General features: G+C 37.8%; 1 protein-coding gene across 1 annotated transcript in view; it reads left to right on the forward strand.

The window, feature by feature from the left end:
• LYPD6 (LY6/PLAUR domain containing 6) overlaps positions 1-25,365 on the forward strand; it is a 154,562-nt gene extending 129,197 nt beyond the window's left edge. Inside the window, exons 3-5 of the mRNA XM_020984665.2 lie at positions 5,714-5,812; positions 19,824-19,954; positions 21,816-25,365. Of these exons, the coding sequence (XP_020840324.1) occupies positions 5,714-5,812; positions 19,824-19,954; positions 21,816-21,983 (398 nt within the window). The 3' untranslated portion in view covers positions 21,984-25,365. The remainder of the gene's footprint in view (positions 1-5,713; positions 5,813-19,823; positions 19,955-21,815) is intronic.
• Positions 25,366-27,311: the final 1,946 nt, after the last annotated feature.

A 27,311-nucleotide genomic window follows, 5' to 3' on the forward strand; every position in this document is an offset into this window, starting at 1 on the left:
ATCTTGTGCCATTCTTATCCATAGCCTTTCACTATCTTATATAGATGATCTACTCAATATACTAGAGGCCTCCTAATAGATCTTTTACTATTTCATGGACTCCAGGGTATCACTTGGACAGTCCACTTATTATTCCCTTTTCTCACTACATGGCCAGTGCACCTCCTTATCCAGTCACACATGACCCTAATGTTTTTTTAATGATAGTTCTTTACCTTTAAGGCATCATTGCTAATGTGCTAAGGCCTCCTTGTGCACACTATGAGGCTCTTAATTGTCTTTTAGTTCACCTTTGATTTTGATTCTTCAAAGACTGTGCTATTTTGGAATGAAAAGATTTAAAATTTTACTTTGCCAGAGCTTCTCTCATGGCATTTGGGTGGCTGGAATCCGGAATCAGAGTCAAAAAGGTTCATATCCCACCTAAAATGCTTGCTAGTGGTGTGACCCTGGGCAAATCACTTAACCTCTTGAAGGCTCAGTTTTCTCACCTGTAAAGAAGGTTAATGCCAAGCTCAGAGAGTGGTTGTGAGAATCAAATCAGAGAAGAAGACATGGGAAGGGTTCCTAAATGTCACAGTGCTTTCTGAATGTTATCTCTAAATTATTATCTTCACAACTCTTCATTCTCTGATTTCCAGGTCTTCTGAGGCTCTGTAAATAAGCAAACAAACATTGTGGCTTTCAGAGTTTGGGAACTATTATAAAACACACTGTAATATATAATTTGTTGGATTGTTTGTTTTTTATATTTTCTTGTTCAAAATGACAAAGCTTGGTTTAATAAAATATTTCACAAGAGGAGCTTGTTAAGAACAAAGGTACTACTTATTTAGTAGTTTCAGTCATATCTAATTCTTTGTGACCTCATTTGGGGTTTTCTTGGCAAAGATATTGAATTGGTTTACCACTTCCTTCTCTGGCTCATTTTGTAGCTGAGGAAACTGAGGCAGACAGGGTTAAGTGATTTGCCCAGGGTCACACAGCTAGTAAGTGTCTGAGGCTACATTTGAACTTCCAAAGATGAATCTTCCTGACACCAGGCCCAGCATTCTATGTACTGAACCACCTCGCTGATCAAGAAACTAATTTTTTGGTTGTCAATTCAATGGCACTTAGCATAGTGCCTGGCACATAGGTGCTTAATATATATGATTGATTGATTGAATAAAGGATAGATGATTTTGATATTTTAAATGACCATAGCTATTTTTTATGATGCTGTTTCTTTTCTTGGAAGAGAAATTTTTCTCAGAATGCCTAATTTTTCTCTAGACAAATGTTGAAAACCTCTCTTTTGAGCATGGACGTGACAGAATTGGCTCTAGCATGATACTTACTTTTATGTCATCATCATCACCATGCACAAGGCCAGTGAAATGTATTCACAAACCAGTATAAGACTTTTAGAGTGAAAATTTTCATTAAATTTATCAATAGCCTTCATTCTATCAAAAACATGTATTATTAAAATTAGGTTGAATATTTCTTTTCTTTTTGGCAAGTATATGGAGAGGGGAATAGGCAGAGATTAGATTTCTTCCATTTTGATATTTATATCCTGGTTCTGAGAAATATGGAAATGAATTTTTGTAAGAATTTTTTTTAAAGTGTATATGCTTTCCGTATCAGCACGTTTAAAAATGAGTTTTCCTTTTTTCAGCAGTTTTCAGTAACTAAAGTCCTTTGTCCATTGCCCAGTTAGAAATTACAAGAGATTCAAACAAAGCCTGAATCTTTTCCAAAGCCTTACAAATGAATTATGGCAGGTTGAACCACTGCTGACCATGGGAGTTAATGGGAAGATAATGTTACAGGAAGTAACTGGGCACTCTGGAGTTTCTTTTCTTGCTTTATAATCATATTCTCTTGAGGGACCAAGGACTTCTGCCCTGAAATAGTGAGTACTAAGCTTATGAACTCTGTGATCAAGAGCCAAATTAGATTCATTCACAGCTGTGGCAACAGTGATTTGCAACTCTCCATGCTCTGCCATTGCTTTGAAGTAACAAAAGAGAAAATAGGGTACATCTCTTAGGAACCTCTTTCCCTCTCCTTTTTCCCCTTTCTTTATCAGATGTAGTATCAGTTTGCACATTACAGGAGAGAGTTGTTCACATACAGGGCCCAAGATAGAATTTATTTTCATCAAAATCCTTTCTAAAGGAAGGATTTAGCCATTTTCTCTGTACTGGGCTGGAATTGGTCACTTATGATACCTACAAATCCATCACAAGGCATAGGATAGAGGTCACTGGAGAGGATAGAATAGTCATAAAGGCTTAATTATCGCTTTGTTTTGATAATTGGTACTATCAAGAGCGAGTAACAATTGTACCAACAAGTAGGTTTTGAATTATAGCTATGGAAAATCCAATGTGACTTGTGCAAATTTATAATATTATAATATAAAGTTATAATATAAAAATATCCAAAAAGGAGCTCTTCTGGGCAATTACCATGTCACATTCATGATATACACATCTATTGCTTAACTTAATCCAATCAGAGATAAGAGCTCTGGGCATAGATCCCTTCCCCTATACAGTTTCTCAGCTCACTTTCCTCTTTGAATTTCTGCTGAGGTTATATTACTTTCAGAGCTTATGCCTGCTGAGGCAAAGGATGACAGCATCTGGAAAAACCCATTCAACTTAATCTAAAGTGTTACCAGAGTTTTGCTGAGAGAATCTAGAGGTTAAGATTCCATTAAATAACCCACAAATATGCATACTGTGCTTTATTAATGGCCAGGTACTCAATACGTTTCTTCTCAGTGCACTTGGATCTTCAATCTTCATTCAAAGTTCTCAACTTATCTCTTGAGTGGGAAAGGGTCCAGGAGTACCTAATCCAACATTCTAGCCAGCCTTTCACTGGCTGCAGTGACAGACGGATACAATTGGACGCCCCAGTGAATTTATCATGCCGATTGAAGTGGTTTGGCTAGGTTGCAGCCATAAAGCTTGGCGACTGTGATGATCACTTGGAGAGGAATGCTGTCCCTTGACATGTCATTTACATATTTTTCAAACCTCCTTCTTAGTTTCTCTTTAGATTACATAAGCAGAATGTTAAAGATCCTGTGTCCTTTAGGATCATTTCTATTTCATGGTTGTTATTTAAGCTTGGACAGCCAAACTAATTTTTTTTAAGTTTCTAAAATTAGAGCACATTCCCAAGATTCCTTGTTTCGTTTTTCTTTTGATTCAATTAAACTCAAAGCATATTTATAGAATGATTCTTCTGTAAGAGATGCTGTGCCTTGCACTTTTCAGATAGTACATAAAATAGAAGGTCCTCTGTGAATTTCAAAAGCGTATATATTATATGAATTTGCGAACTTGCATGTTGTAAATTTTTCCAGTGTGGACTTGTCCATATGGAATGGTCTCTTCTATTTTAAAGCACTATCCACCTCTTAAATAAGTGACTGACAGAAAAATGTAAACTGTATATGCACAGATACACAAAATAATCTTTTCTTTATCAAATTAGTTGAAATCAATCCACACTTGTGGAGAGGCAGTTACTATCTTTTCCTATTATCATCACCTTGAAATTGTAGTTTCCAAGTCCTGAGATCCCCCTCTAAGGCTTCATCATAGCTCCAGGTAACAAGGGAGTTCTTGAAGACTATACAAATACAGCACAAGCTCTGACCTGTCCTCCTGAGCTGGCAAGGCTTCAAGTTCAGGCCTGGCAATGGAATCTATGTATGTTGTCTGAGAACCCATGTCAGAGTTCAGAGATGCACATCACCAGAAGCTTGGCCTCCGGATGATGCATTTTTCAACTACAGCCAGGAGGCCAACTGACACAAGGAGAGGCAGTCTGTCTTCGTGGAGCGAACATGAATATGATAAAATCATGGATCATTCAAAGATCGCAGAGTTTTGGAGTTTGGAGGGACCTCAGAGGCCATCTCATACAACATGAACCTGAATACAACAAATGCAACAAGCAATATCCAGCTTTTGCTTAGAAAAAGTCCAGTAAAGGATACTGGATCAAAAAAAAAATAGTAAGAGAGTTACCAAATGGTTAGCGGTACACTGAGCCATGGACCAGCCAGGAGGATTGCATGAAGTGCTTTTGTTAGTGTTATTCCTTTTTAATCATATCAGATGTCTTCACAGTCAGTTCTGTGCTTGAATGGATAGTTACTCTGGGCAAGGTGAAAATCTGTTATATCTGGCTCATAACATTGGCTTTTAGCAGCCGCCTCCTCCTTCATTTATGGTCAATAACATTCTTAATTGGTTCCATGTGGGCAAAGTAATTTACAGGAGGATGATTATTTCAGGAGTATGACTCAGCCATCTGCAAAGGAGGACAATAGGTTGCTGTAGCTGCAGTATTTCGAGAGTTTGCAACTTTCAATTACTCTGGGGAATTTGTGGGGAAAATTACATTTATATAGTGCTTTAATGTTACCGAGAATTTTCATGTCATCTCCTTTGATCCTCAAAACACTCCTGTGAGTTTGGTAGTATATGTAATGCCATCTCCATTTTGGCAGTTGAGGAAACTGAGCCTGAGAATTAAGTATCTTGCCCAAGGTCCAGCAACTGAAGTTGAGACTCGAACTTGGGCCTCCCTGACACCAAATGTAGAGTTCTAAATACCAGGGGAACCTGTTCCTAGATAGAGAGATACAGATCTGTTTATACCCAAACACACACATATACATATATATACATACATACACATATCTATAACTGTATCTATATCTATCTCTATATGTATATAGAGATAGGCAAATCTATATCTATAGGTATATAGAGGTATAGTTATAGGTATAGATAGATGTAGATATAGATAACTATATTACAAAATAATTGATCTCCTTTGCAATTCTATATATTTTATTTTATGCATTTTAAAGCATTATTCTGGGGAGTCTATTGGCTTGGCTAGACTGCCAAAGGGATCTATGATACATACGAAAAGGTTAAGGATACCTTCCAGAATTGCAAGAGGGGAAAAAATGGTGGAGTTCAGTTTTGTAGAATTTAAACCTCTTCCATCATGATGTAGTGGTTGTTGACAATATGAGCAATAAGTAAAACTGCTTTTATGAAAAGGAAAGGGAACCTTGTGGTAGACAGTCCTATTGCAAACCTTTACGTATGAAAGATAACTCAAAGCCCTGGAGTGCTAAAGATGCAATATAATACCTGCCTTCTAGAAGCTTATGTTTCAAAGCTATGTGATACAATTAAAAGCTCCCTTCAGGAAGCCAGATGGAGGTATAGGGGGTGAAGAAATTTGTAGCGTAGACTGAAGAAGGCTTCTTGGAATTAGTGATGTTCTCTGTGTTCTCCTGAGAGGGATAGAGCTGAGCATTAGGTGGGTCTAGCAGGTCTTATGCTCTTCTTCAAATCTCTTCTCACTCTTCAGAAAAATGTGGGTCTTCCCAAAAGCCCCTAAGCATGTTCCCGAATGCTCACCTGATAGGCCAGATCTGAATACCCAGCATACCTTCTGTCTACAAAGGCTACGCAAATAAGATTCTCTAGTGAGAGCAAGGATTGGCCAAAAATAAATTCTCTTCCCCTCTTAGAGATAAGAATCCATAAAAACTGGTATAAAAATGACAAATACTGAAAAGCTGGGCATGCCTTTTGAACACAAAATCATTACCAACTGGATAAAACTTGATTCCACACCCATCCTAAAATGCTAATCTTTTTCTTGGTCTTTTTTGTAGCCACCCCATATCCTGGTGGATTTAAGTGTTTCACCTGTGAAAAGGCAGCAGACAATTATGAATGCAACCGATGGGCTCCAGATATCTACTGTCCTCGAGGTAAAGCTCCCAGCAGGAAAATGGGTTCATAAGGGCTGGTTTCTTGCAGACAGAGCCTCTGATTTGGATTCAATGTATGTATAGAAAGAATGTTGAAGAGATGTGCTTACACTTCTCATCTGCCCTTCCTTCCTGCAGCTATTAGAAGCAGCTTTAATCCCATCCTCATTTATTGTGCCTTTCATCTGTGACTTGGAGAAGCCTAAGTTGAACCACAAACATTGGAAACAGGGTTACCTCCATTTTACAGATGGTCAGTGAGGCACAGAAGGGGTTAAGTGATGTTCTGAAAGTCTTATATCAAGTCAAAGGCAGAGCCAAAAATAGAATGGCTAGCTATTGGATGCTATCTGTCACTCTAATATTTACAGCATTAATCACCATGTAGCAAATGCCTCCATGCAAATTTCTGCATTGATGTTCATATAAAGGTTCCATTCATCAGTTATGTAGCTGGGCATTTCTGTCCTGTGCTTTCATGAGGATGCTGGGATTTTTAATATGCTTCATGCATTAAAGCTCTAAATTTAAAACTGCTTTAGCTAAAGAGTGAGAGATAGATGCCAATTTGGTACATTAAAGGTTGACCTAGATACCCCAACTGGGAAGAAGATGACCTCATTTACATTTCCTTTCTTCAACCAGAAAAAGCGGCTGGCTACTGAGTAAGCCATTCAGTCAATAATTTGGTTGATTCTTTTGGGGAGGGTGGAAGAGTGATAATGGAAGGGGCATTTTAATGACTGTTTAGGCAGAATGGATAAAAAGTTATCCTTAGATTCAGGAATCCAGGGGTCAAATTTTACCTCTGAGAGACTGGCTGTGGTCCTGAACAAGGTATTTAATCTCTCATTGCTTCAGGTAATTCTCTAAAACTGTTAAGTTTCAGACAAAGTGTTGATCTGATTTGGAAGAGGGAGTTTTCTTATTCTATCTACCAATGAAATAATTGGTCCACTCCCATTTTAGTTATATTAGCTTTCCTATTGATTGGATTTGGTTACTGAAATGACTAAATGCATCAGATCCACCATTTTTTTTAAAAAAAATTGGGTCTCTTTATCTCACCCAGATTAGAAATACAGGGGCTACTCATGAGCATAGCCTGAATAATAATCATCAAAGAAGCTTTAACCTTGTCTGTTTCTGATCTGGGCTAGTTCTCCCCCTTCCTTTGGCAAGCTGGTGGCCCCTAGTCTTGTTGGCTTACTCTATTAATATCAGGTGGATGCCTGATGGGCGTCACTCACTGCAGCTCAAGACCCCCTAGGCTCAAGAGAGTCACCCACCTGAGCCTTTTGGGTAACTGGATTATTGGAATGCATCACTATGCCACAGTAAGGTCCACCAATTTTTCATTCTAATATTTTCCATCACATAGACAATACCAAAGCCTTCACAACTGTCAATTAATTCTTTGTTTTGTTTTTGCTAGGCAATGGGGTTAAGTGACTTGCCCAGGGTCATACAGCTAGTTAAGTGTCAAATGTCTGAGGCCAGATTTGAACGCAGGTCCTTCTGACTCCAGGACTGGTGTTCTATCCACCACGCCACCTAACTGCCCCCCAATTAATTCTTAATTACATATAGTGGTGGGGGCTAAGGAGAATGTGGTAACTGCAATAAAGGAAAAGGCACAAAACCTTATTTTAGTGGATACTTGTATTATCTTTCCCCTGCAAATCTTTTACCAGTGCTGAAAACAAGCTATGAATATTTCATCATTCATGAAATGAAGGCCATCTTTCAGTGCCCCATATTCACTTTCAGTTAGAGATTTAGACACAGAGCAAAGAAAGATTAGGAAGAACTCAAGCCTGGACGATGTACATACTGTATGTTAGTACCTGGATAATCAGGGATTACTTTGTATTCCTGTGGGCTCTTGAATCAGATACCTATTTGTCATAAGATGCACTCACATTTTCTAAAGATTCAAAGACAGCAGAAAATAACCATCCTTAGCAGCCAGATCTTCATTTGTTTCCCATTTAAACACATTCTACCCCCTCACAAGCTGATAAGACTTTGTTCCATATTAATGAACAAATTCTCATTATTGTAGGGAGGATGTGGTTAAGATTTAATCAGTAATTATTCTATCAGATTTAGTTTGGGGGTAATCTTTTATTTTTAAATAGGTGCTGAAAGTTTGAGAGAATATTTCCTCTAGTGTGAAATCATCCTCTTTCACTGTCTTATCTTTGTTGGAGGACCTAAGTATGATTGTAATAGGCTCCAGAGAAGGAAGTGGATAAGAATAATTAGCTTGTAGCCTGCAGCTCTCAGCAGCTATAGCAGAACGCGTATCTCTCTTTGGACATCAGATGCCCCAGCATGGCCCTGGCCTGGCTGTAACCAGTTGCCTCATAGTTTACTTTCATTGTTTACATTTGCAGTTGGCCAGTTTGCCTGACTAGCAGCCATCAGCCCTGCTTCTGCTTCTTAATTTAATGAGCCAGGTTGTGAATGCAGAGCTCTGTTTTGTGCTCCCAAATCAATAAGGTCTTTAAAAAAATTCTTGTCCTGTTTGTCTAACAAAAGTTTTCACAACACGTTCATAAGAATGAAAAATGAACATATACGCACAAATAACGGGATCATAGATTTAGTGCTGGAAGGGACCTTGAGGCTATCAGATCCAACCTGCTCATGTTACAGATGAAGAAACTGAGGCACAGAGAAGTTAAAGGACTTGTTGAAGGTCATACAGCTTTTAAGTACCTGAGGCAGGATTTGAACCCAGTCTTCCAAATTCTGAGTCCATTACTCCATCAACAGCACCATATAATGTCCCTTCTTCTGTGTAGATAAATTGTCAGAGGCATTGGTTTCCCTATTTATGATGAAATTTGGATCTACCATTAGAAAGGGAATCTATAATTTAAAATTATATTAGTTTAATTTAGAGTGCCAAAAAAAATTATGAACAAGAATATATTGTAAGGGAACAAACGTTTCTTTTTGTTGTGATTTTTAATACGCAAATAAGATTCTCTAGTGAGAGCAAGGATTGGCCAAAAATAAATGCTCTTCCCCTCTTAGAGATTCAACCTCTTTGCTCATTCCTTATTTTGAGTGTGAGAGTCAGGCAAGAATAAATAGACATGTAGAACAGTAATCTTGGCTCCCAGACTTAAATGACCTAAATTCAGTTGTTTTGCCATTCAGAAATGGCCCAATGTTTGACTTGTTTTCAATAACTGATAATCCAAGATATGTCATTTCTCCCATTCTTTGTGGAGCCAAATTAGTCTCCTTTTCTCATTCCCTTACTGCCCCACCCTCCTGCCTTCCTGGAAGCCATTGACCCCTTGACATGAAAAATGTCTTTTAGTAAGTCTAATGGCTAATTACCTCCGGGGGAAAAAAATCCCCAAACCCTAAGTGCAGAATGATTAACTACAAAAGCTTTCACAGTGGGTGTGTTCATGCAACCATGGAAGAATTGGATGTGACTACACACCTGGTATTTCAGGGACATGATGACAGATTGCAGCAATGCAAGCTGACCAGTTCTTTGGACCGCATCTTAATCTTGTTGTGGTCAAAAGAACATGGTCTGAAGTATCTCATGCCTGGAAATACTTTTTAGTAAGAATTTTCCCAGCAGTTTATTTTTGGCAGAAGTTTTGAACTTTTACCAATTGGGGTATTATTTTTTTTAATGGATCTTCAGGGTTTGGAATCCATTCCATTCACATTGTTTATCCTGAAATGTTTTACACTTTCCATTGGCATGACCGTCTCCATTGGATGCCACTTTCTTGAACTTGGTTTTCCAAATGTATAGTTGTCTACTCTTTTCAATAGGAATCACACTCCATCCCCAACCTCCATGTTTCCTAGGATTATGTAAGTTTAAAGGGAGAATTCATCTAGTTCAGACTTTTCTTCTCTCCCCAAACATTTTGTAGATGAGGAAACTGGAGACAACTAAAGAGATTAAGTGATTTGATCAAAGCTACAGCTTGTAGAAACCTAGTCTTGTGACTACCAGGCCTGTGTACTTTCCACTCACTGCCTCACAATGCCTCTTTTTGCCAACTTAACCCAGGTCACACACACACACACACACACACACACACACACACACAGAGTCCTTAGCAACAAGCCTGTTTTTGCTTTTTTATTTTTAATCTTTTTATTTTTCAAAATAAATTCCTTAAGTAAGAAGGTCTTTCCCAGTCTCTCTTTTATCCTACGGTCCATCCCTCTGAGATGACTTTCCATTTGTACTGCATATATTATATGTATGTGTACATATATGTATGTGTGTGTGTGTGTGTATATATATATATATATATATATATATATTGTTTTTTGCATGTTGTCTGCCCTTTAGAATGATTGCTTCTTAAGGGCTGGAGTTGTTTTTGTCTTTCTTTGTATGTCAAAGTCTTAGCACAGGACCCAGCACATAATAAGTGCTTGTTGACTTTTTCTTTGATCGAAGTTTGTGGGTTGTTTTTTGTTTTTGTTTTTGTTTTCAAAAAGTCAGTGAAAAAATAAAATGTCAATTTTGCAGCTCTCTTAGGAGAGGCTGAGAATAGCAATAAATGATAAAGCCTTTGTTATTTAGTCAAGTCTCCAGACAGTTAATTTTTACTTTTTAATATCTGCCACAGGGAATTTCTTACTTGCATGAGTAAGCAGTCTATGACTGCCTTAGCAAGTTAGTCTTATTGATTTGAAAGTCAAATTTTTAACAATTTCTTTGGGAACCCATGCACCAGTGGTGAGGGAAAAACTTTAGATTCATCTTGTATGAGAGGATTTTAACTAGGATTGAAAAATACACCTATATTAGACTATTTTAAAAAAAGTTTTCAACTTTGAAGAGATGGAAAGGTGTCTTGTTAGAGTTTTCCTTAGTAGTAACTGAAATAACCAAGAATTTAGGTTGTTGAATTACTTAATTAAGGTACTTAATTAATTTCTTCATAAGATTATTTCATTGAATAAGATAAGATGCAACAACTAGTAGAGAGAGGATTCTGGGAAGATGGCGGAGTAGGTCAGAAAATTCCAAGCTCTCCAGATTTCTCTACAGACAAGACAAAGTAGCACCACAGCATGAATGTAGAGTGGAAAAAATAAACAAGAGTTGGGGTAGAACAATTATTCTCTTAGGACAACTGGAGAAGATCCAAAGAAAGATCCCAGAATGGAGGTTTGGCCAGAGTGAAGTGTAAACATCTGCAGTCTGGCTCCACTGAAACAGCAAATGATGAGCCCAGGGGGCAGCTGGGTTGGGAGGTAACCTCAATCTCAGCCACAGGAATTTTCACCTGCCAGACAGTGTGGGGAGTCAGGAATCTGAGCAAGGGAAGATTGAGGAAGCATCTGCTGACAAAGGGTGGTAGGCCCAGCTATGCTGCCAAGATGTGATCCTAGGTGAGAAGGAACCAGTACAGGCCTAGTGAGTAGAGAAGCAGTGGGGCAGGGTCGCTGCTGCCTGTGGGCACTTACAGGAGAGCTGAGGTCTTGGTCTCCTTCCAGGCCAGAGGGGAGAACTGAAGCTCATAGCCACTGGAGGGTTCTCAAGGAGCAAGAGATTTCCAGCATAGTGTGTCTGGGGGCCCTACCTGTGGCTTGGATGGGGAAAGGAGTGCAGAGGTTGGGCCCAGGACAAAGCTCAAAAAATAAGAGTAAGAAAGATCAGAGGTACCATTCTCCACACCCCAGGATTAAAGGTGATTATAATAATAAGCTGCTAATTTTTTTTTAAATGAGCAGGCAAAGGAGAAAGAACCCAACCATAGATAGTTACTATGGAAATAGAGAAGACTGGGGTTCATCTTCAGAAAAGGATACTAAAGCAAAAAAAAGTCTCTCCTACTCCAAAGAGTAATGCCAAATGGTTAGCTGATGAAAAAGAATTAAAAAAGACTTCAAAAATCAAATGAGAGAGATTGAGGGGGAAAAATTTTGAAGTAAGAACAATCCAGGAAAAACAAGAAGTTTATGAAAAGAAAGTTAGCAACTAGAAAAGGAGATCCAGAATGTTAAGGAAGAAAATAACTCCTTGAAAATTAGAATTGGGCAAGGGGAAGCCAGCAAAGTTATAAGAGTGAGAAATAATAAAACATAACGAATGAAAAAATAGAATATGTGAAACATCTTATAAGAAAAATAGCTTATATGGAGAACAGATCGAGAAGAGAAAATCTAAGAATAATCAGACTGCCTGAAAGCTACAATCAAGAAAAGAATCCTGACACAATAATGCAAGAAATAATTAAAGAAAATTGTCCTGAAGTGTTAGAACAAGAGGGGAAAGTAGAAATAGAAAAAAAAAATCACTGATCACCACCTGAAAGAGATCCTCAGAGGAAAATCTACAGAAATATCATAGCCAAATTCTGAAACTCCCCCAGGTTAAGGAGAAAATATTATGAGCAACAACAACAAAATACAATTCAAATATGACAGAGTCGCAATTAGAATTACACAAGACCTAGCAGTGGCTACACTAAAAGACTGAGGGTCTTGGAACACAATATTTCACAGAGCCAGAAAACTGGGGTTATGGTCAAAAATATCATACCCAGCAAAATTAAGTAAAATACTGAATGAATAAATTTATATATATATATATATATATATATATATATATATATATATATATATATTTAATGAATTGGCAGACTTTCAGGATTTTATTGCAAAAAGACCAGAACTAAATAGGAAATTTGACATACAAGATCTAACAGATATGGAAGGTAAACATCAAAGACTAATTACAAGAGACTCAATAAGGACAAATTGTTTACTTTTTATACATGAAAATACAAACTGTGTGTCTATGATTGTCAGTAATTGGGTAGTTCGAAAGAAAGAGTGGGGGTAGAGCTGAGTTTGATGGGATTCTAAAAAGTAAAATGATATAGGAAAAGATAAAAAAGAGTAATTATCTCATACAAATGAGGAATGAGAGGAAGAACTGACCCAGAGGAATTAGATGGAGGAGGAGGGTAGATAGTTCTGGAACCTTGCTCTCATTGGGAACAGGTTAAAGACAGAACAATACATATATATCTAGAATGCCATAAAAGTCTTCTAAATTCAGAAAGAAATAAGAGGGCAAGGGGATAGAGAGGGGGGAGAGAATAAGGGAGGGATAGGGAATAGGATAAGGTGGGTTTAGAAGGGTGTATAGATTAGTGGGAAGGGGATAAAGAGTGAACAACATATATATGTGTATATATATATATATGTATATATAAACATATATGTATTATATATATGTACATATAAACATATATATTTAGATTTTTATCCCCTTCCACACATATATGTATATGTGGAAGGGGATAAAAATCTAAATTCAGAAAAAAATAAAGAGAGTAAGGGGATAGGGTAGAAGATATAATGGGAGGGATTCTTGGAGAGGGGTAGGTTAAGTAATAGGAGGGCAAGGTAGCAGGTAGAAGTAAAGTAGAAGAGTGAGGAGGAATAGGTATAGGGTGAGAAGGATAATGAGAAAAATAGGAAGGAGGAAAATATGTAACAAATAATTATAGTTTAGAATGTGAATGGGATGAATTTACCCATGACATGGAAACTGATAGATTAAAAATTTGAATTCAACAATATGTTGCTTTTGGGAATTGCTATAAAAATGAGAGATACACACAGATATAAAATAAAGGTCAAGAATTTATTATGTAAAAAAGCAGTGATTATAACCATGATCTCAGACAAAGTTAAAGCTAAAATCAGATTTAATCAAAAGAGAAAAATAGGGAAACTACACTATGTGCCAGCCATATTAATCAACAGTTTTAGACCACATAAAATAACTAGAGAGTATAAAAAAATGAGATTATGCCTGCCAAAACAGACACAGGAACTATATGAATATAAACACAAGCTACTTTTTATCAAAGTTAGATCTAAGTGATTTAAGTAACATTTATTGTGCATGGGTAGATAAGCTAATATAATAAAAAGACAATTTTACTTAACTAATCTATTTATGTAAAAGCATCACAATTAAATTACTAAAAAATTATCTTACTGAGTCAGAAAAAATAATAACAGGGTTCATTTGGAAGAGTTAAGGGTCAAGAACTTCAAGGAAACCAGGGGAAAAAGATGTGAAGGAACTAGATTCAGTAGTGTCAGACCTTAAACCACATTATAAGGTGAGAGCCATGTTGAAGTGTAAACTCTATAATTTTGATTACTTTAAATTAAAATTTTCCATATAAATAAAATCCATGTAGCCAAGAATAGAAGGAATGCAGGGAAACTGGGGGGGAAAAACTCTCATGTGCAATCTCCCAGATAGAATGTGATTGGGTTGGAATATTGTGGTGGTGTAGGAAATGATGAGCTAGTGCATTTAGAAAAAAGGAAAGAATTGGACTTATGAAGGAAGATGCTATCCATCTAGAGAGAAACAGATGACAAGTGGAAATAAGTATAATACCATCTTATGTATGTGCATTGAGTGTATAAGTGTACATATATGTATATTTATACATATCTATGTATATATGTATACATGTGTATATATATATATGTATTATATATATGTGTGTGTATGTATGTATCCCTATTTAATTGTAGCCTTCTTGGGGGAGTGGAATAAAGTAAAAAAAGTGCATAGCTGAGGACAAAATAAAACATACAAAGAAGCAAAGAAAAAGTAGACAACTTTGAAAATAATGTGTAGATTTATTATGTAGGTTTTCTTGACTTGGAAATTTATTGCTTTCTATTGAATCCTCTCTTATATTCTGCTGTGTATGTGGCAATGTTTTTCCTTTCTTTTCTTATTTTGTATTTAAGTTTAAAATAAATTCAAATATAATGGGAAAAATGCAACAACTAATAAAAATGTCTGCCAATTGTACCCTTAGTAAGAGCAAAAACTCATTTCCAAGAATGGAAAAGAATAAATTTTTGTGTTTCAAAGACAGAGACAGAGAGAGAGTATGTGATGACAGAATGTGATAATTCCCAGGAACGAATAGTCAGCAGGTATTTATTAAGCACCTATTATATACAAGACAGTGTACTCAGTAGTTTTCAAATGAAGTAGTTCACCTGACAGCTGATTTAGGTTCCTCCTTTTCCTAAATCATTTTTCTGTTACCTTGAACTTTGCTTTGCTTTTAAGATGTGATAATGAGGCCATTTAAGATAACAAAACAGGGGAGGCAGTATGAGGTAGCAGACAGAGAACTAGCCTGGAAGCCAGGAAGACTGGCTTTAATTCCTACCTGTGATATGTCCGTGCTATGTGACCATACAAAAATCACTTAACATGGCCATGTCCCATAAATGAAAGAAATCCCATGAAGAAAATGGAGAAGGGAGAGGAAGAAGAAATAGTAACGTAAAATGTTTTATTTATTTTCCACTTTGAGCTACATGAATTAATTGTAGATGTATCAAGGAAAGGTTGTTCTGTTGCTCATTTAATTTTTTTTAGTCACTTATTATAACACTGTCAAAACATATCTCCCTTTAATCTCTTATCTTTCGAATGGCATTTTCCCCCTACGTCTCTTCAGTTAATGAATGTATTCCTAAAGAATTCAAATACCACAGTTCTTTGAGGAAAAGCAATCTGCATATTCAACCAATTCACAAGAAACCTTTGTAAATGTGATTTGTTCATTTTTTAGAATAATGTTGTCCATACTGTGCAAGCAAAGTACCATAAAAACACAGAAACTCATTATGAGGAGCTGAATGTTAATAGTTGAAAGAAACCTGTATTACTACCTGCCAAATAATGACTCTACATCATGGCCTTACATGGTTTTCCATTTCAGAACTTGGATATGAACATTAATGGGAATGTGACATCTCTGTACATGTGTATAGAGGCTCAATGAAAATCATGTTTCTGTTTTTCTCAATAAATAATTCATTGAACAATCTTTCCTGGATCTACTTTTGGTTAATTTCTTTGAAGCTCATAGCAAACAATTTTTGTTTCACAACCTGTGGGAGTATTACATATTTGCAAGAATATGGGATTTTAGTGGCCAAAAACTAACCAAGTAGAAATTCAAATCCACCTGTTATTTTTAGAACAAAGCCTCTGAAATCCTTTTACCTGGAGTTATCAGGGAGCTCATTTCTTACATATCCTGCAGACTAACTCAAGGGCTATCAAAATGCATGGTTAATTGTGTTCTGCAGCTGATGTTCTGTGTTCACCAACATTAGAGTCCACCTACAATTTTGAGACCAAGTGTCTGAATGAGTTTTGCAAGGAAATCACTTTGTCAGAGAATTAGGGTTGGGTGATTCCTTTCACACTGGGAACATAGCAGGAAGGAATGTACTTCCAAGCCTAGTTTTTGGGTGAAAGAAGAGAAAAAGTGGAATGAATACTGGGGATCTGATACTACAGGAGTGAGCACTCTGTGATGCTCTGATGCTAGTAGTAACAGTGTAGATTTTTGTTTGTTTTTCATCATATTTGTGCCAATTGAATTTGCACAACCTGATAGATGGATAGATGGATGGATGGATGGATGGATGGATAGATATATAGTGATAAATCACGCTGTGCAGATTCAATCAGTATACACACACACACACACATACACACACACACATATGTATATATATGTATGTATGTATGTATATGTCCTTGCAAAACTCTTAAGTGAACCTCCCCAGAAGGGGAATTGAACAATAGAGACCTACCTGTTCCTGTCTGTTCTTTGAACAGGATCTTTGCTCTTACAAAGGGTAAACTCAACAGACATTTTTATTCCTTGTTGCATCTTTTTCAGTGAAATAATTTTACCAAGAAGGTAATTAAATAGCTTGTTGCTAAGGGAAAATGTGTAAAGCGGAAGTTACATCTAGATTGAACAAATCATTGTCACCATAAAGTTACTTTAAAACTAGGATAATTCATTGTCTGGAGAACATATCTGATTTATAAATTTGAAGTCATAAAATGTTTTACCTGCATGCTGGATGAGATCTTATCACGGTAGCTTCTATTTACCTTTGGAGCAGTAAAACCCTAGGCAGCTGCTTCTAGTTATCTGGCCCCTTCCTTGGCTGATGAAGTGAGTGTAGGAGATAAGAGCATTCCTTTTTTATTGGCTTGATTGGGCATTTGAAAGTAAAGGAATGGGAGGTTTATGTCATTGCCAAGAGCTTCTGTGAGGAGTGCCTTGACTTGGACCCATCCTAGTGAATAGTCCACAGACCCCTCTAGCAGACATCTTGATGATTACAGGTCAGGGGGGCCTATTCAATAAAATCATTCACAGTGCACTAAATAATAGCCCAAGAGAAAGAATGCCCTCCCCCTGTCTCAAAGGGAACTGATGCCTCCCTCCTCTTCAGAAAGGGATCAGGTCATGGCAATGTTTATAAAATACTATAAAGGCTTTGGGCCAAGAATAATTGGTCACTAAATTTCCAGGTTCTTTGGTAGCAACTCTGTTTACTCAGCTTCCTTCAAAAAAGCTTTATTTGTACAGTGGAAAATGATCTGGATTTTAAGTCAGAGAACCTCAATTTGAATTGTGGCTCTGCCACTTAAAACCCTAGGCAAGGCACTTTAACTCTCTAGGTTTCAGGTCTTCTTCTGTATATGTAAAGCTTTTTGTAAACATTCTGGTACTATATAAATGTTAACTATTACTACTACTATGTATTATTATTATTATTATTATTATTACAAATTGTATAATTATTTATTTTAATAAATTTATATATTTAATTGTAATACTACAATGAATTATAAATATTATGTTTATATAATATATTATTTATATTTACATTATATTAATAAAGTTATTGTTTTTTCTTGTTGTTGTTGTTGTTACTAGAAGGTCCTTTCTAGTTCTAAGTCTATGATGCAGTAAGCCTAGGAAAATAAGGCCACTTAGAACTGGTTCCCATTAAACTGTTCCTGAAAAATGGGGTTACCCTGGATACGGAGTAACTATAAATGTGCATTGTGGTATGTTTTGGCAAGTTTCTATAAGCAGCTTGACTGAATCAGAGAACCTTCATGAACTTCTTCATTGATAATGTCTAGAAAGCTTATTAAGATCCCTGTATTTTCATGGTTCAAAAAAAAAATGCATAAAGGTGGTCTGTGTTGGCTCATAACCATGTCTGAAATGTTCAAGCTCTCTTGCCCTAGATATTATTACTTCTTGAGTTACAAGATGCCAAAATGATGACAGAGTCTGGTGGGGGGTTTTATTGCCCAATAAATAACATCATAGTAGGTCATAATTCTGTATTAGCCATCGAATACCTAAAATGTATAAAGTATGCATAGGTATATCCAAGGAAGAACAGAGAAATAGCACAATGACACCTCTTAAGAATTATTTACTATTCTTCAGACCTAAAGACTGAGGCTTAGAATGTTGGACACTGCCTGGAGGCCTTCCAGAATTATGCTAGGGACCAGTCATCTTTCCTTAGTTTTTAAATTACATTTAAACATCTCTGTGATGTTTCATAACACGTGGAGTTTTCACAGACTTGCAGGCCCGGGAGGGACATTAAACAATTATCTAATTTATCATGCTGCCTTCATGCAGAGAGGCCCCATGGCTTAAAAGGAAGGTGTGCTGGATCCAGAAATCTTGAGGTCTAGTTCTGTCTCTAGCGTGTATTAGCTCTGTGGACTTAGGCAATTGAGTTAGCGGAAAATTCCTCCGAATGCAGTGTTAATTTATTTTGTCTGCAACTTATATGGTCTTGATGTACTGGAAGACCATAGTTACCTAGTTTCCCAGGCTAAGTTATTCCTGTTCTATTAGCCCTGTATTCCCAAATACGTGTCAAAATACTAGTTATTAGCACTGTCTCCCTTCTTAAATTATCTCGTATTTGCATATCTGTTGACTATTTTTTTTAATCTCCCAGTAGAACATTAGCTTCTTGAGGCTTGGGGGCTGTATTTCATTTCTGCCTTTGTGTCCCAAGCCTGGTATAGTGCATAACTATCCACTTAGGAAGACCTGGGCTCCCATTCTGCCTCTAATGCTTTGCTATTAACCTTTCAGTGCTCCCGGCAATTCTCTAAGATGATAGTTAGAGACTCATCAGTGGTAGGAGTTTAAAGAATGCTCGTTTCTATCCTGATTAAATTACATTGCTGGACTTCTCTAGCTCTCAAAGAACGCCTTACGCATTTTGGGGAGACTGGTCCTGTGATTTCGTTGGTGTAGCAAACTCCTCAAAGGAGGAAACTCCTTTTTACCGATGCAGATTTACCAATACCTCCTCAAGGGGTCTGTGGATAGATTTCCGGGTGCCCATGAATTGTTTTTTGGCATATTGACAACTGTAATTCAATGTAATTGGTTTCCTTTATAATCATTTATTTTATGCATTAAAAAACATTGCTTTGACAAGGGGTCCATGGACTTTACCACACTGCTAGTGGTGTCCATGACACAAAATTAGGAGCCCATATCTTAGATTGTTGTCTAGGTCAAATAAAAGGCACAACCAGTGTGTGTTAAAAGTGGGATTTGAACCAAGGTCCCAATGAATCTGCTAGTTTCATTCTTTTATACCAAGTTGACTCATACCTTGAACATAGTAGGCTCTCAATAAATGCTTGTTTTAATTGAATTTTCAACCCCCCTGAAAATCCTTATCACTAGACACTCCTACCTTATCCCTCCACTCAAAGAAAAAAAAAAAAACAGAGGGAGGATGTCCCTACTCTTGACAAAGGGAGAATAACACCCTTCTTAGATTAGGGTTATGGAAGAGACCAAGATCTATGTTATTTAGAATACCATAAAGTACCTAAAGGGAAGCTGGCAAAAAATAGAAAGTGAGAGGGATCAAATAAAAATTTTGAGACACTGAAAATCAAAAGCTAAAATAATGCTTGTGTTGGTATATGCATATTGTGATTAATGTCTCTTTCATTTAAGTGAAAGTACATCTCCCCATTGTCATGTGTGCACAAGACTTTTGACTCTGAGGTATGTAGAGCTGGCTTTCCCCCTCTCAAATAAGAAGTGTTTTCTTTGTTTGACAGAGACCAGATACTGCTATACTCAACACATCATGGAAACCACTGGAAACAGTATATCAGTCACCAAACGTTGCGTGCCTCTGGAAGAATGCTTGTCAACTGGCTGCGTAGACTTAGAACAAGAAGGACACAAGGTCAGTGACCAAATGAATGTGTTTGGTACAAATCAGATGGAATTCTGTTAAGTCATCTATCTGCCTTTGGCCACAATTCGCTCCCTAGAGCCTCCTGAGTTGCTGCTTCCTTAAGTTATCTTTACTCTCCCTCTTGAAAGAAGTGTGCTCTCCTGCTTACCCTCACATAGTCAGTCTTATTTTGTTCCTTTTCCCAATCTCGTCTGACTTTTTGTGATCCATCTGGGGTTTTCTTGGTAAAGATACTGGAGTGGTTTGCCATTTCCTTCTCCAGCTTTACCCTCATATGCTCCGGGACTAAGTGAAAAGGGAGCTCAGGATGAGCACTAAGGTCAGGCAGGCGGTCAATAAACATTAATTAAGCGCCTAATATAGGAACTGAGCTAGACACCGGGGATATAAAAAGAGGCAAAAGATCATCCTTACCTTCAAGTTGCTTGCAACCAAATGGGAAAGACAACAAGCAAACAAATATGTACGAACAAGCTATATACAGGATGAATAGGAAGTGATTAGCAAAGGGAAGACACCAGAATTAGAAAGCCTTCCTGCAGAAGGTGAGATTTTAGTTGGGACTCGAAGGAAGCCAGGGAAGCTAAGGGGCTATCAAACAGTGTCTTCAGATTCTTGAAAATACAAACCTAGTAAATATATGTGCTTATTAGGTTAGCAGCTCTTCTTTCCAAGGAGGAATATAATTAATTTTCCGGGGGAAAAGAAGAGCAAAAGCAAAACTTTGCAAAAACTTTTAGTCTGTGTAACTTATGATGGCTTCACACTCAGTATAGTCTATTTGACCTTGGTTGCTTTGGGTAAAAGAGAGGCCTATTTCTGTCTTTGGAATGTTTGAGAAAGTACCCACTGGCTCTTGAATTTGGTTAGTGCTGTAGCATGGATCCACCTTGCGTAGATGGGTTTGTAGTTAGAGCTGTCCCTAAGGAAGGTAATGGGGTCCAGGACATACCACACTATTTTTACTTACTGAAGTCTCCTATGTCTACCACTTTATTCAAATGAATTTAAATTAAAATGAACATCCAATATAGCCTTGAAGGCAAGAAAAAGATGGAAAAGTCACAGAAGGGCAGGTTAACGGGTGTTAAAATGGGTGTAATAAAGGAAGGAAGGAAGGAAGGAAGGAAGGAAGGAAGGAAGGAAGGAAGGAAGGAAGGAAGGAAGGAAGGAAGGAAGGAAGGAAGGAAGAAAAGAAAGAAGGAAGTTCAATAACAACCAATGAATTGAATCTGACATTTGAAATCTCAGGCACATCCCTAATACATCCTCCATCTGTAGGTAACTACAGAGGGTGATTACTCATGCCTGTACAGAAAGAAAATAATACAAAGCAGGAATTAAGCATAGCCAGGGAATTTATTTCCTTCCAACTTGAACCCAGAGGATGGAATGGAGGCAATTAGCTGGTTAACTCTAATATAAGTTTAATTTGGGGACCTGAAAAATCTGGGCAAAATTGTTCTTTGGCCAATAGCATTTCATTCTATAACTTCTCAACAATTTGAGACTGACTAGTTTGTGTAACACTCCTCTGAGGTAAGTAAAGTCAAAGCATACACATCTCCATTGTACCGATGGAGACAATGAGCTTAAAACAACATAAAACTGTATCATTATCAGTGCTAGAACCTGGATCCCATAAAGTCTATAACTAAAGTTCTTTCTCTCTGATGATGTTATCAAATGCAGCCAAGAAGGTCTGGTCATTTCCTTTCCAGAAATTTCCCCTTGCTCATTTTGGGATTTAAATGATCTTTTCCATGAGTTGGACTGTTCTTTCTAGAAATCTCTGTCTCTTACTTCATCCTGATGTCTTCTCACCACTGGTTTTCTTTCTTTCTTTTAGGTCTGTACTTCTTGTTGTGAAGGAAACATATGTAACTTGCCGCTGCCCCGTAATGAAACAGATGCAATATTTGCCACAACATCCCCCATCAATCAGACAACTGGCCACTCCCAACGTGTGTCAGTAATAATGTCATGTTTGTGCGTGTTATTGGGATTAACCTCCTAATGGCTCTGAGGTGCCATTTGCTTAGTGAACCAGGAAACTCTGGAAGGAAGATATTTCCCTACACATGCCATTGGCCTAACTATAGCACATATTTAAAATTATAATATTTAAGGATGTTCCCATTACTAAGACCTTTAGGTATCTGGGGACATACCAGCCAAGTATTACTGCTTCGAGTTAGGAAACAAAAATTATTCCATTGCGATCATCTTGAATACACCAAGCCCTCTTCCAAACCAGACTGCTCCCAGCATGCACATCTGAGTTTTAAATCACAAAAGCTTTTTTTTCCTCTCTGATCTGGCTCTATTATTTGTTTAACTGCAACCACAAATTCATGTTCAGAATTTTCTTTTTAGTCTTAATGGAAAGGATTTGGTTTTCCTAGAAGCCTTTTGATTGGGTGTCTGGGAGAGTTGTTACTTTATACGAGTGAGAATTATATAAAAACAAACACAAAACTCCACACAGAGGATTTATCTAAGGATCATGTCCATCTCTGTTCATTTTTAATTCTCTTGCCCAGCCTCGTGAGAGGTAGCAAGAATTAAAAAGATATTGGTATGCACGAAGAGGATTTGGGAGAAAATCTCTGCCCCAGGATATCTGGGTCAAATATTTATATTACGACCATGCTTGACCCTATGCACAGGGTTTTATCTAGAGTTGATGGGAATTCTAGCTTCTATTTTTGTCACATCAGGGATCAATCAAGTATTTATTAAATGCCTACTATGTGCAAGGCACTAGACAGGCACCGGGGATAAGAACAATGAAACAATCCCTACTTGTAATGAGCTTATAAACTACACTTTAATTGCAGTCCTCATGTAGGGTTCCCCATAACAGGAATGAAAAGCCACTGAGGTTTTTTCCTGCTCCTGATCCCACCAGAGCAGAGGCTGAAAGAAGAGCTTGGGGATAGCACCATTCCCTCCAAGCCCAGGAAGGGGCTCAGTCATCCTTCTGCTTCACCCACAGGGGAGACTAGAGCCAATTAAATATTAGTGGAGTCACCCTTCCACCTGCAGTTTGTCTACCACTGAATTCCCATTATCCTCACAGAGAATTTCTAAGTAAGATTATTGTAGCACTGGGACAGATCATTGGTTGATATCTGGGGACTGGGAGGTAGAGAAGAAATGTTGGGTGCTACGTGAGAGTAGGTAAAGGGGCCTTAGCAACTGCAAACTCTCACTTTAGGGAGATGTTTGCTCCTGAGGTAGAAGGTGAAGTTTTCACCATCGTTAGCTATATTTTTGACATTCTATGTTGCTATTTTTCTTTTTTCTTGTAAATCATTTATACAATATTTATTTTTCTATGACATAACTAAAAGTGATAATGTATTATAAAAAATCCATTGTTCAGACCATGTTCAGAGAGAAGTTATTTTTAAAGAGCAGTAAAACTTGTAATATATTTTTGTTGAAAGTCATCAATTATTCTTTGCACCAATGCTGAAAAAAAAAAGTTGCCTTGTGTTGCATGAGCTTAACATGTTTTATCTCAAAAAATATTGCAGTATGGTTTCCTCAGCAGGATTGCTCTAGGAGCATTTGCACACGATAATCGTTATTGTCCTGACTTTCTGCGTAGATTCCCAATGAGAGTACACAATAAAAAGAATGGGACCATTGCTAATGAAGAGGAAAATGGCACCAGGGTCCAAGTGCCACAGTCAGGGAAGTCTCTTGCCCTTAACTTAAAATAACTTAAAAGTGCTGCATCCAAGTATGCATAGTGGGAATTTCTTGGCTGTAAAGTCCTAAACAATATCATATAGAATCCTAATCAAGGATGAGGAGGCAATGTGGTACAGTGGAAAGATCATTGACTTTGGAGTCAGAGGACCTGGGTTTGAAACCTGCCTCTAGTGATTATTACCTGTGTGACCTTGGGCAGGTCACATAACTTCCCTAGATCTCAATCTCCTCATCTGTAAATGAAATTCCTTCTAGCTCTATGATCCTATGATGTGATCTAATTGGGGCCTACTATTTGAAACAAGGCTTTTGGATACTGCTCTCGACATTCTCTTTAAGAGAGATATTACCTGGGTATCTTAACATACACTTGAGGCAAGTGAGCAAGTCATTCAGCTGAATCATGGCAAAGAGCCGTAGAATGTTTACAATGAAAGGTACCCTACAGATCATGATAGATACCGGAGAAATAAAGCACTTAATGTTCAGTGTTAGTAGATTTGCTACAGGGACCTACAGCAAGGTCTCTCCTATTCACATTAAATGTGGCTTGATTTAATCCAGCTTCTAATGCAGCCCCCATCAGAGCAACGGGGACAGCTCTTGGAACTTGTCTCTAAAGGTCACAGAAGTTTATTCACAACATCAAACTACCTCAGAGTATAATTAGGCATTTGCCCAGCAGGTTATGGGGCAACCTAAACTCTTTGAAGTTTTAGGTGTGTATGTTTGGGATAAGACTATCTATTACATCTTGGAGGGGGTGTGATCTACATTGGTAGGGGGGATACTAATGAAATCACAGGTCCTGTTGATGTATAAGGATGTGGAAGGAAACAGTGATGAACTATCCAGCCCTCGGAAACTCTGCCCAGTGGCCTGACATCATGGACTTTTGCCAACCTGTTTTGTGGAAGTCATCTAACCCTGCTCAGGCAGGCAGCCATCAGTCCACAACTCTGGCCTGACCATTTGCTTCTTTCTGTACATCTGCCTCATTCCTCTTGCTGAAAGAGGTGACATTTTGATGTTGCTACTAAAGATGCTATAAAATATAATGGAGGTGCTGATGTCCTTCGTGTCTACAAATAGATTTGCATGCATGGGTCATTCTCCATTGATTGCTTTTAAAGTAATGCATGGCACTTTGAGTAAGAGACAAAACACAAATGTTGGTCCACACTAAACAAAGTGATCACGTGAAGGCCTGCCTGGCTATGGGTCGTGCAGAATCCATTAGCCTAGGTGGTTAAATCCATGGGCTTGAACAAAATCTTTAAGCCAGGGTTTATCAACAGATCTGAAAACCTGGTATTGCATGCATCCATTGGGATGGGTCGAGTTTTTTTTCTTTTCTGTACAAAGAATTCAGTAAGCTATACATTCCAGGCCTTCCCTACCACCTAGAGAAGCCAACCGAGGGACAGGTCATCCACATGAAAGGCACATTGCTAGTCTGGCCTTTCCACTGCATTAATTCTCCTAGAAAATGCCACCATCAGCAGCTGCATGAAGTACAAAGAGCAGTCATGTGTATTTAATCCCTATGTGCCATATATTTATTTTTAGATTCTCCACAACATTCTCATTTTGAAATGAATGTGATGGATATCTAAATTTTGTAATTACTGTACATTTTGTAAATGGACAAAATAAAGATTTTAAGTGCATTTCAACTCTCACCTACAAATCCAGCAAGCAAGCGGTTGTCCAATATGTGTTGAGTGCCTACTTTGTGCAGTACGCTTCTCTAGGCATTAAAGAGAATACAGTGCAGGCTCCAGGAAGTCCCTGTCTTTAGAAGCCTAGCCTTTTGTTAGGGAGATAAAACAACAAGCACATAAAAAGATAGCTAACAATGTCAGTGTATGTGTCCAATAAGCCACACAGACAATGGATTTCAGAAATTCAAAGGACAAAGAATCTGTGGGCTATTTGAAGCAGATGGTTTTAAAATTAAGCCCACAAGTGGTTTTCCCTAGAATATGCTCGTCATGATCAAGAATAATAATAACGCCTTTTTATTAAGCTTTAAAGTTGGCAAGGTCTGGACATTATCCTGCTTAATTCTCACAACTACCTTCTGAGGTAGGTACTATTGCTTTCTCCTTTTACAGAAGAGGAAACAGAGTTCAGTGACTTACCCAGACTCACAAAAATTCAATTAGAGCCTGGCGGCAGTTAGGCTGTGTAGTGGATAGAGTGCCGAGCCTGAAGTCAGAAAGACTCCTCCCTGTGAGTTCAAATCTTTCCTCAGACACTTAACTAGCTTTGTGATCCTGGGCAAGTCATTTAACTCTATTTGCCTCAGTTTCCTCATCTATAAAATGAGCTGGAGAAGGAAATGGCAAACCACTCCAGCATGTTTGCCAAGATAACCCAAAACGGAGTGATGAAGAGTCAAACACCACTGAAAAATGACTGAACAACAACAACAAATAAGAACCTGAGGTGAGATTTGAATCCAGGCCTTCCTGATTCCAAGATTAGCACTCTTACCTGCTATTCAAAAACAGTTGCTTCTCTTTAGCTTTTATACTCAGCTTTGTCCATGGTCGTATAGGAGATAGCACAGTCATTTCTTGGAACTTCCCCATGCAACAGGGAGCAGATGGTTTAATAACCACCACTCCCTATCCCCTCAACCAACCACTGAGATGAAAATCTTTCATTTTGCTTATATTCTTTATGGTTATGTTATAAGATGTGCATATCACCATCAACAAAACCCCAACCAGGGCCAAAAACAAAAAAGATAAAAGACCAAATTCAAATGAGAGAGTTGAGACTTAACAGTCTTCTGATGGTCCTCAGGGATAGAGAGAGAGAGATCATCATCCCCACCTACTAGGCATTCCTATTCGTTAGACTACTTGCTGTGTGTCTCAATAAGTCACTTTTCCCAAGGACAGTCACTAAAAATAATTTGATCACATTACACAAAAGTTAATAAAAAATGGAAGCATTTACTTCCAAGTAACAAAAAACCTGCACTATATATTTCATTCTGTCTCTGAATCTAGCATTTTTCAAGGATAGAAAACTTGGGGGCTAAAGCCCTGATCTCCACTGCAAGCCATCACTGAGCCACTAAGGCCTGGGCCCCAAATTGTGGCACTCTTCACAGCTATCACGATTTCTAGTTGTTGTTGTTGTTGTTTAAAGCTAAATATATGCTAGAAAAAAATGTCAGGGAAATGCCATTTACAAAAAAGTTATGCTTGGTGGCTTTCACTTTCGGGTCTAGTGCTTCTCAGAATTTTATATCATATTTTGAAAAACAATATTATTGTAGAACTCTATAGAGAGAAACAAGCTAGGTGGTGCAGTGGATAGGCTGGCCTAGAAGTCAGGAAGACTGACTTACCTTCCTGAGTACAAATCTGGTTTCAGACAATTTACTAGCTATGTGACTCTGAGCAAATCACTTACCCTGTTTGCCTCAGTTTCCTCATCTGTAAAATGGACTGGAGAAGAAAACGGCAAACCACTCCAGTATCTTTGCCTAGAAAACCCCAAATGCGGTCATGAAGAGTCAGGACATGACTGAACAACAATAAAATAGAGGCAGCATGTGAAAAAAAAAATATTGGCCATCAGGAGACCTGGGTCTGAATCCTAG

The sequence above is a fragment of the Phascolarctos cinereus genome, unplaced genomic scaffold (assembly GCF_003287225.1).
Source record: "Phascolarctos cinereus isolate Bilbo 61053 unplaced genomic scaffold, phaCin_HiC Scaffold_726;HRSCAF=1367, whole genome shotgun sequence".
Classification (NCBI taxonomy): domain Eukaryota; kingdom Metazoa; phylum Chordata; class Mammalia; order Diprotodontia; family Phascolarctidae; genus Phascolarctos; species Phascolarctos cinereus.